Source organism: Danio aesculapii, chromosome 22, assembly GCF_903798145.1.
Source record: "Danio aesculapii chromosome 22, fDanAes4.1, whole genome shotgun sequence".
NCBI lineage: Eukaryota > Metazoa > Chordata > Actinopteri > Cypriniformes > Danionidae > Danio > Danio aesculapii.
In genome coordinates this window covers 7,634,462-7,645,562 of record NC_079456.1, presented here as the reverse complement: position 1 = coordinate 7,645,562, position 11,101 = coordinate 7,634,462, and the positions used below count along the sequence as shown (strand labels likewise).

Sequence of the window (11,101 nt, the reverse complement as noted above, 5' to 3'; positions counted from 1 at the left end):
TGCTGGGTATGTGGGATTTATTTTGCTTTCATCCATTTTGTGGAGAAACTAACACAACACAGCTGCTCTCCAAAGGTAAATCATAAAATATTAAATTCACTTACAGTAATGAACTGATTTGTGAATAATTAGTTGTCGTTAATTAGTATAGATAGATAAAGATTGCTGAAGGTCTGTACCTGCTTCAGCTTTTGCCGTAAATCCTACAAATACATCAGTTACCAATGGAAATGTATTGAATTTTGTTTGTTATTCTACAGTTACAAGGAAAAAAATTTGGCACCAAAAACTGCAAAATGTCTGTAAATGTGCAAAAACGAAAGTGTTATATTCTGACTGAGAGACCACATGGCCTGTGGAAGATACTAGTCTCAGGTAATTGTGACTTTTTTTTTTTCTGCATATTATGCTTAGTGGATCAAAATGAATGTACACACATCTCTGTGTGTTTATCAGACCAGGGAACTGCACAACATGCATTCTTGCTACTCAGACTTAGGCCCAATCTCAATTCTACCCCTTAGCCCTTCCCATTACCCCTCGTTTTGCACGTTCCTGTGAAGGGGTAGGGGTGTCCCAATTCTCTTTAGCTTGAAGGTGTAGGGCTAAGGAGAAGGGTTAGATACCCCTTCGAACGAAGATTTTTCAGGACCACACTTGAAACCAAGGGGTAAGAAAATTTCCCAGAATACACCAGCCACAATGGCAGGATAGCTGCACCTGAAAGTCAGGAGATCCACAAATTATTATTTTTCGTCATTATTACGAATTTTTACAACAAACAAACAAACACATTTAAATATATTCATAACCGCGTTTGTGTTTTACCGTCATGCTTAAAAAAAACGCTAAAATAAAAACTGCTAAATTTCGCGATCTATAATCCATAATAATAACTCCTGTACAGCAGTCCCACAACATTCTGACACTCGATGACACTCAGATACCCTGTCAGAAAAGTCTAATGGCTGGGAATGAGCTTTTTACAGTGTCTGCTATAATGTTAATGTTGTTTTTGGAGTGTTTACAAAGACGAATATGGCCACTATGTGAAATGCACAGTATAATTATGATCTTATTGCCACATTAGATTGTTATGATAGCATAATATATGCCTTCAGTGATTTCCTGGAGATAAATACCAACTGGAATAACTAGAGCAGTCGTAATCATCTGATCTTGTATGAAGTACAAGCTTGCGATGACATATGATGACGTGTGCAGGTGTTCTAGTGGTGTCCCAATTCTTAGAGGTAAATTTTGAAGCCCTTCCCCTTCACACTCAGTTTTAAGGACCAAGGATAAGGGGAAGGGGTACAAAAATAGAATTGGGATTGGGCCTTAAAATCCATTTAAAATGCCAATGAGAAACACCTTATTGCAGATAATTGATATAGATATTTAGTTTTTTTTTTTTTTTTTTACATCCACACATTGCAATCTTTGATGATGGCTTGAGATTTGATAAACAGATTAACGCAGTGATCAAATCCTGCTTTTTCAGCTTCGACTTTTAAAAACAGTCAAACCTATTCTATCTAGAAAAAAATTTGAAAAAATAATACATGTTTTTATTACTTCTAGATTGGACTACTGTAATTCACTAGATTTTGGGATCAGTCAGACAACTCTATCCCACCTACAGTTAGTTCAAAATGCTGCTGCACGGCTTTTAACTGGTATACCAAAAAATATGACCACATCACACCAGTCCTACGCTCTTTGCACTGGTTGCCTGTGCACTATCGAGTCACTTTTAAAATTCTTATCCTGTTATTTAAATCACTAAACGGCCTGGCTCCTTTCTCCCTGTCAGACCTGTTGACTGAACATTAGCCTTATACATCCCAAAGTTGAAGCTGAAATGCAGGGGTGACCGGGCTTTCGCAGTAGCTGGTCCTACCTTGTGGAATGCTCTGCCCCTCTGTATTAGGTCTATATCATCTCTGTCTGTTTTTAAATCTAGGTTGAAAACTTACCTTTTTGATTTGGCATTTTATCAGTGAGAATTGTTTGTTTTTAGCTATAATTTTCTACCTTTTTCTTTGTGATTTGTATTGTTCAGCACATTGGTCAACCTTTGATTGTGTATAATAGTGCTATATAAATAAATTTGACATTGACAATCAATAAAGCAAAATTGTTGCATGTCTGAAAATGGCATAAAAGAAAAATAAAACATAACGGTTGGTTTTTATTTGACCGTCATATAAATGCCTGTTGTGGCAATTCTAAAATGACATCACTGAAAAAGAGTTAAACTTGTCCAATTATATTTAAAGATCTTTTGATTCTCTTGCAAGAGCGTCAGACAGTCATAAAGAAACACAGGTCACTGCAGAGTGTGACAAGGAAGGGAGGTTTTTATTCGGCTTATATCAGTTCTTCAAGGTCACATTACAGAACTGCTGTACTTTTCCACACAAGACAAAGAAATTAACAAAAAATATGCCATATATATATATATATATATATATATATATATATATATATATATATATATATATATATATACCCATGCTAGGGCCCCAAAACCATATCTTTATATAGAAACTGATCTACACCTATATACCTGCAATAAAGCCCCGTGTTCTTACACTGACTCTATCTGATAACCACAGATTTAGAGTAAAACAACCAAACCTAAAACACTAAAATATTCTAAACAATATGATAGAAGCTGGATAGACATGTTAGACCCTTCAGTTATTGTTTTTGTTATTGAAATTAGACTAATCTAAAACATCTGAAATGCTGTTTAGGTCATTCTAAAATCCCTCAGCCAAAGTCCATCATCAAAGTGGTTTATTATTATCGTTATTATTATTATTATTATTACATCTTGAGCGTTTGCGCTGCCAAAAGTTCACAAAAAAGCAACAACCTTTACACGTATAAACACACATAAACAAAACCAAAAAGCCCATCACTCTCACCTACAAACTGCCATCAGACCACATCTCTGAAAACCCCCCACCGCAGGCTGCAGTTTGACTCGTGTTTAAGCTGCAAGAACCACAATGAGAGAGAGCAGACATTATTAACATTCCTCTCATACATAATAGCAAATAATCCATTCACTGAAACCATTTTAAAAAGTCAACAATCAACAAGCCCTACATTAGAATGAGATTTAGAAATATTTACACAATACTAAACTTTTCAAAAGCTTGGCCTTGCAGTTTTAAATATCGATGCGTTAAATTAGAGATCAAAGAATATTTACAAATTTAGGGTATGAAAGATTCAAAAGAGCATTAGTATGTAATCATACATCATTAGTAAAGGATGTGAGCATTTCAGACAATAGGAGGGCCGAACTCTCTGTGGGCGGATTCACAGAGGAAGTGTTTATAGAATTGTTTCATCAAACGTCTCATCTGAAATGCTGAAGAGAATGATTCGGATGTTTGTTATATGTTTGTGCTGGTGGAGTCCAATTGGTGAGTTAATCATAGAAATATAATATAAAATAAAATAGAATATAATATAACTATATATACAGTGTATGTATGTATATATATATATATATATATATATATATATATATATATATATATATATATATATATATATATATTAATGTTAAATATAACATAAAAATATTAAATATGTGAAATATGTGGAAAACAATGGAAATAAGAATAGAATTACAAGTGTTTTTTCTCATTGCTTAACTTATTACAAATACATTAATAAATGCCGAAATAAAAATAATTATGAGTTTCTTCTGTTGAACAGAAGAAAATATTATAAATGTTGGTAACCAGACAGTTGATTTCAAAAATAGTAAAAAAAATAAATAAATACAATGGCAGTGACTGACTTAGTCAGCTATTTGTTACCAAAATATGAGTCCAGGTCTGTGCGTGTGTAGAGATTTATAACAACTGTAGAGTAAAATTAATTTAAAAAGGTAAATTTTTTTAAAGTTTTTTTAAAAATGTAACTTCAACCAACGTGACTTTGAAAGCTATTCTATGGTGTTAATAATTTCAAAAAAAAAAAAAAAAAAGAAAAACGTTCATATGGCACTGCAGCAGTAACAAATAACAAGTTATTTAAGTGTTAGTAAACTATTAGTAGCTCTAACCTGAGTATAATCTGAATGTTTTCCAGGTGTGTTTGGTGAGTCCGTGTCGGTGACGGAGGGAGATTTGGTCACTTTACACACTGACGTGTTTGTCAAAGATGATCAAATAGTGTGGACATTTGGAGCTGAAAAGGCCGAAATAGCTAATATAAAAATAATGAGGCAAATATTCTCCATGTTTGATGGTCCTGATGGGAGATTCAGAGACAGACTGAAGGTGGACAATCAAACTGGATCACTGATCATCCCAAACATCAGATCTGAACATGCTGGAGATTATGAAGTGACCATAAGTGGAAGTAAATTTACAGCAAAAACATTCAGAGTTTCTGTTAATGGTGAGTAGAGAGATCATTTACTCTTCACTTCAGCTAAACCCGCTCAGTTAAGTTGTTTACTTTTTAAAGTTTGAGTTGACATTCTATTATATCTCTATTCTCTTATGTTTTTCAGCTCGCCTGCCTGTTCCTGTCATTTTCAACTCTCCTCAATGTTCTTCATCTTCATCAGTACAGTATTGTTCAGTGTTGTGTTCAGTGGTGAATGTGAGTGCTGTGAGTCTCTCCTGGTACAAAGGAAACAGTTTATTGTCCAGCATCAGTGTGTCTGATCTCAGCATCAGTCTCTCTCTACCTCTGGAGGTGGAATATCAGGATAAAAACACCTACAGCTGCGTGATCAACAACACTATCAGCAACCAGACCACACAACTAGACACCAACACACTCTGGCAGCACTATGAAGGTATAGTAGCAGCAAAATAAGAGTTTGAGTAGAAATTTACTCACAATAATAATGGTCTCCTTCAGGTCCTCCAGGCTCAGGATCTCTGCTAATGTTGATCTCTGCTGCTACTGCTGGATCTCTGCTGATTATTTCTGCAGTTTGGATCTTCTGCATCTGCAGGAAACACAGAGAAACCATTTCAGAAGGCAAGTTAAGCTACTTTTTTAAAAAAAAAACAAGTATTATACAGAAATATTATTATATAGTCAAATATTTGAGTCAATTAAAAGTCACAATTAATACTGCACACAGTTACAGCGTAATTCTATACATACTGTACATCTTAGTGCATAGAATCCTGTGGACATACGGCCTAATGTCAAGTTAAATATGAATGTTAAATGATAACTGACAGATGTGTGGAATTAGTTTTGCTTTCATCACTTTTCTGGAGTAATAAACTATAAAAGCAGCAATGCAACTAAAGCACAGCTGCCGTTCATGACAAGTTAAAATGTCCATAAAATGTCATAATATTGTTTATTATTATTAGTTTTATGACAAATGGGCTTAATCATTTTCAGAAAAACAAATAAACAGTATGAAAAATTCAAAATTAGTTTAAATGCATAACATTTTTGTGATTAAGTCTCGGCTTTTAGTCAGTTTTTTTAACCTGAGGTAAATTCTGGATGAAGACTGTTGAAGCTCTGCAGCGGCTCCAGTTCTAGCCATAAATCCTACAAATAAATCTCAAACGTCTCAGTGCAGAAATTATGCAACAATGTCAAATCATGTCAGCATATAGCCAAATGTCAGGTTTAATAATTTTAACAGAACTTTCAAGAGAAATGTGTGTTTTAATGCTTTAATTTCTACATGCGTAAGTCACAATGCTATTTTTTTTGTTGTTGAAACAGCTGAGATTCTAACAGAGGTCATTTATACGCTGTCGGAGTTCAACAAAAGCCGCGTACATGAATCAGTAAGAGAATTTGTCTATATATTGATCTGTCACACACATCGAAAATAGCATGATAAATTATATTTATAAAAGCCTTAAAGAGAAATTCTTATGTTGCATGAAATCACAACACAGGCTGTATTTTAAAGTAATTACTGAAATGTTACGTTTAAAATTAAATTAAGATCTTAAATCAGATCGCTAGCAGAGAGAGATCATTTTGAGTTTATTGCCATTTCAGCTTCTTTGGCTATGTTATGGCAAAAAAAAAAAACAGATCAAGTTTACCCATAGGCGGAGGGTGAACAAACTCCAGGGTAAGGCTAATATAAGCGCTGCCCTTTAATGCATTTAAAAAGATTTGCGACCAACCAAGATGAGGTTTTAACAAAAGCACCGCCAATCAACAAACGTCTATTATATTCAACTCGCACATTAAATTATTGTATTAAACTAACCCACTGATCTACACTACCTGTCAAAAGATTGGGGTCAGTTTATTTATTTTTTATTATTATTACTTTTATTTAAAAATCTAATTAAAGGTATTCTGTTCATCAAGACGGCATTTATTAAATATTTAAAAATTGTTAAATACTTAATTATTAAATATTTATTTATTACTTACTGTGTGCAGTTTCAAATGAAATTATTACTCCTTGTTGCTTTTATTACTATTACCAATAATAATAATAATAATAATAATAATAATAATAATAAAGTGATTTCTGAAGGATCGTGTAACTCTGAAGACAGCTGAAAATTCATCATCGCGGACGCAGCCCTCACTATTCTGCTGCCCTCTGGATGCGCCGGCCCTGAGAATACGAAATCATTCTCTTTTTCACGAGGCCAATCGAAAACCGAACTTGTAATTCAGCAATAAATATTTGACCTTTAAAATGTAAAGCTCCAAACGATTGCCTAAACAAGATTACTACCAGGGCCGGGACGTCCATAGAGGCGACAGAATAGAGAGGGCGGCGTCTGCGACACCTCCCTCACCAACCGAGTCCTCAGTTATATCCCCCTACCAGTTCAGCTTACTCCGGTCCTGATTACTACACTATAGGCTAGACTACGTTACAATGAAACTAGCAATTTCATTTAATGCTGAAAACAAATTAAACCAGAATAATACTTTATTATACCTCTCTCGTAATATTCATGTGTCGTTTTATTACTTATGTCCTTGACCAGCAAGTCAGAATAGTCCGCTGACCAGCAGTTTTGGTTTGGTTTTCAGAGCAGCTGCGAACTCCAGTAATAAACAGCGCTCATCAGTGCAAAGTGCGGAGTTGGACAGTTCCATTTTTGTGCGAAGGGGGACTTTAAATTTGACAAACTTACAATAGCTAAAGTCTTGTGTTAATCATCAACATTAAGTTACATTCATATTACACCTTACACCTGTTACATGTTTTCAATGCAGTTTTTACACACAGCCTTACACACGCTCCGCCTATGAGTTTACCACATTTTATAAATACCACTTTTCTATAGCAATAAAAACATTTTAACAATTAAATAAAATACATAAATAATAATAATAATAACGATAATATATAAGATAAAAATCTAAAACTGTTTTTTAAGGTTTACTTTAAATAAAAAATGTACAATTCTAAAAGGATTCACGTTTAAAAATATTTTATTTAAAGTCTCTCCAGATAAAAATTGTTGTCTGATAACATTAAAAATAGAGCATTCCACAAGAATGTTTAACTTTTTTTTTTTGCAATGGTGACATTTTCAAATCACTAGCAACAGCATGTTACTACTACAACTACTACTACTACTACGTCAGCACTAGTTTTAGCACAGTTATCACATGGATGAAACATAAAAGACACTCGACCTAAAACAACAGAACAAAATAAAAAAGATCTGCTGCCACAAAGTCTTTAAAATGTCACTAATGCAGTATCTTAGAACAAATCAGTTTTACTCAATCCTATTTATTGTATTAAGTCATACGTTTCTGCTCTGCTCGTCTGAGTGTTTGGGAGTTTTTCTGAAGATTCTGCTTTTCTCACTCAGAGCCGCTTGCTTAACCCAAAAACCCTCTGTATATGTTATCAAGTGCTTTATATGTTCAGAAATTAAATTCAGAAATTAAATTTAAAAATTAAAATAGAAAGGAAAAAGGGCATAAATAATAATAATAAAAAGCATGGGCATTTGCACAGAGATATTTCATGAAAAAAGAAAGATTCAAGTGACCTTTGATTAGCATTGATCGTTCACCCAGAGGTACATTAATGCACACGCTTACCGGGGATGCAGCTACTGATCGCACAATAACAATAATAATAATAATAATAATAATAATAATATATTTTCTTTTCAATAATCTGCAAAAGGCACTTGAAGACAGATCTGGTCTTGATCTGGCCTATTTATAGACGACTGGTGATTGACAGATCAGAACAGAAGGGCTGTTCATAAAATAACATTGTGATATTTATATATTCTGCATCTGCATAAAATATTAAAAAATGTGTACAAGCATAGATAAATCCAATAAATCAAGATTATAAAGTCTAATAGTATTCAAGTCTAGTAATGGAACTATGGTAAAGTGCAGTATACTGCATGTATTAGAGTATTTACATATGTTAATAAATGCTACTGAATAATAGTGTTAACTATAGTGACCTGATACACCAATACAGGGGTTCTCAACCTTTTGCAAGCTGGCCCCCCCAAAGCTGGCCCCAGTGCACCCCCAACCCCACTCCTCCACATCCCAAACACCACCTTGCACAGACAGACAGACAGACAGACAGACAGACAGACAGACAGACAGACAGACAGACAGACAGATAGATAGATAGATAGATAGATAGATAGATAGATAGATAGATAGATAGATAGATAGATAGATAGATAGATAGATAGATAGATAGATAGATAGATAGATAGATAGATAGATAATTCGAATCCATCATAAAAATTAATTCGATTGGTTCAGATTTTCTGCATTTTTCGCATCCGTAGCAAATATTTTGAGGGGTGTTTTTGACAATTGACAGCCACTAAATGACGAATATAAAAAAAATGAATGTGACAGTTTCGGACTCAGTCAGGCTGCAAGGATCTTACATTTTTGAGGCTTGCTCAGCTTCTTGAAGAGAAATCAAACAAATGAGCGGCGTTTTCTAAAGTCTAGGAGCGCAGCACACACAAACTAAATTGACACACTGCAGTTAAATTTCAAAATGTGGTGTTTTTATATTTATAACATTTGAATACAGTTCAGCAACATACATCACACGACCTGACGACCAAGAGAGCTGACAACTGAACGTCACTTAATTTACCATCACCTCACGATTGAAAATGTCACACTGATTTCATATGACAGCTCAACAAACAAGTTAATAATATTAAGTCACTTACATATTTAATGAAATAATGACTGTTTTGGTATATTTTAGCAGCAAAAATAGATCCCATGAATCCATGAAATTTTTTTTCCCTCCCATCCTGTAGCCTACTCGATTTGTAAAATTTATTTATGTGTTGTGAAGTTTAACAATAGGAATAGAGTGTAAAATAGCAATACAGTGTGGCATTAAATTTTGAACAAGGAAGATTACATGATTTCTGAATAAATAAATAAATAAATAAATACATGTTTACATGTTCTAAATTAGTGTTTTTTTTCTGCATCTAAATAATCAAGATGCATTTAAGATTAATAAATCTATGTTTTTGTGTTGTTTTTACAGAGCAGTAGAAAGCAAGAGCAGGTGCTGTATGCTCCAGTTACGAGTTGAAGATGAACATGGGAGCCAAAAACATATATTGGAGAGATGTTAGTTGAGATATCAAGATTATTGTAGTCTATGGTTTTGGGATTGACAAGAGATGTAGAATCTCCAGTTTTTAAAACATGACAAAGAAAGGACTTGTGATCCTTTTAAAAGAAGGGTTTTAACACATTACCTAAATATATGGCTCACTATTTTGATAGACAACTAAAACATGTGTTTTACCTGAGGTAGATTGATGAAAAAGTTAAACGTATGTGCAAAAGAATGCACTCTTCTCAGTTATTCTGTGCATGCCTGTAGTGACACATGGTTTGTTCTGCTGGACCATTAGCTTCTGCATGAGCTTGTGAAGGTGTGATGTCGGATTGTGAGAGTATGTCTGTGTGAAAATGCGGTTACCTTTTCCATTCCTGCTCAAACACTTACTGATACTGCTGATGAGCTCATGCTGTTTGATCTCACTTATTTCTGTTTGCCTTAGAATTATTGTATAGAAATATGTGCTATGTTTAATTGGCAGTCATAATAGTTATGGTGGCCTGTCATGCTGATATCTGATGGTTATGTGGAATTTATTTTGCTTTCATGTATTTTGTGGAAAAACTAACTGTAACGAAAGCAATGTGCTTCCTAAGGTAAAACAGAAAAATGTAAACATTCATATAAGGCTATGAGCTGTTTTGCGATTGATCATATTCAGAAAAATAAAAAAGTATGAAAAATCTAATTTGGTCAAATCCTAGCCTACAAATAAATCAATTTAACAATGGAAATATGACAATGACTGTGAATTCAAGAAATATGAGAAAAACAGTTTGAAACCAAATACTGCAAGGCTGGATTGAGGTGAAACTTGTTTTACATTTGCACATTCAACCAGTGAAAACATGAGACATGCTGTTTAACATAATGTTTACCATGGTACTTTGAACATTCAGTTTGAAATAGACTTCTGAAATGACTTCACAACGGTTTTATATTTGAAATGAGCAAAATAAAGATGCGTTATGGATGTGACAAAAAAATGTGCGAGTTTACAGTCTACAACATACTTTGTAGAAATTCTGTGAATTAAACTGCACAACCCAAAATAAAATATGCTAAATCAAAAGGAAAAGAGTTGGCTCACTATAGAACAAAAATCCTTGATTTGATTTTATTTTACATTGTAGGAGGCTAAATTATTATATGCGTTTGTTTACATGACAAAACATGTCTTTTTGACTCAAGAAGGTCCATACTGACTCCAAAGGCAGATACTGATAAGATCAGGGCCTGGTGTGTGGACTTTGGGGGTTTTACGATGTGGTCACATGATGATTGGTCAGTTTGGTCAGTCTCAGCATTTGGGCTTTAGTCACATGGTCAAGAAAGATACAAAATAGGTCTAAAAGCCGGTGAATTTTGGTCTAGGCTATTGTTGCTAGGCTAGGCTATTGTTGCTAGGCTAGGCTATTGTTGCTAGGCTAGGCTAGGCTAGGCTGCTCTGCTCCTCTCCTTCTCTGGAGTCTATCTTCTCTGACTCTACTGCAATCAGGC

The 11,101-nt window shown here is 34.1% G+C and overlaps 1 protein-coding gene across 1 annotated transcript; it reads left to right on the top strand.

The window, feature by feature from the left end:
• The first annotated feature begins 8 nt into the window (after positions 1-8).
• On the top strand, positions 9-10,582 carry LOC130216166 (T-cell surface antigen CD2-like). Its single transcript, XM_056448058.1, has 6 exons — positions 9-375; positions 4,120-4,431; positions 4,547-4,837; positions 4,903-5,025; positions 5,740-5,804; positions 9,518-10,582. Exons 1-6 carry the CDS (start codon positions 297-299, stop codon positions 9,563-9,565), a joined length of 918 nt encoding a protein of 305 aa, XP_056304033.1. The 5' UTR covers positions 9-296; the 3' UTR covers positions 9,566-10,582.
• Positions 10,583-11,101: the final 519 nt, after the last annotated feature.

Bases quoted from the DNA above. Each gene is read 5' to 3' on its own strand.
- LOC130216166 (XM_056448058.1), top strand. From the start codon at position 297: ATGTCTGTAAATGTGCAAAAACGAAAGTGTTATATTCTGACTGAGAGA. The intron at 4,432-4,546 runs GTGAGTAGAGAG...TATGTTTTTCAG, and splicing joins ATTCAGAGTTTCTGTTAATG to CTCGCCTGCCTGTTCCTGTC. The intron at 5,026-5,739 runs GCAAGTTAAGCT...TTGTTGAAACAG, and splicing joins CAGAGAAACCATTTCAGAAG to CTGAGATTCTAACAGAGGTC.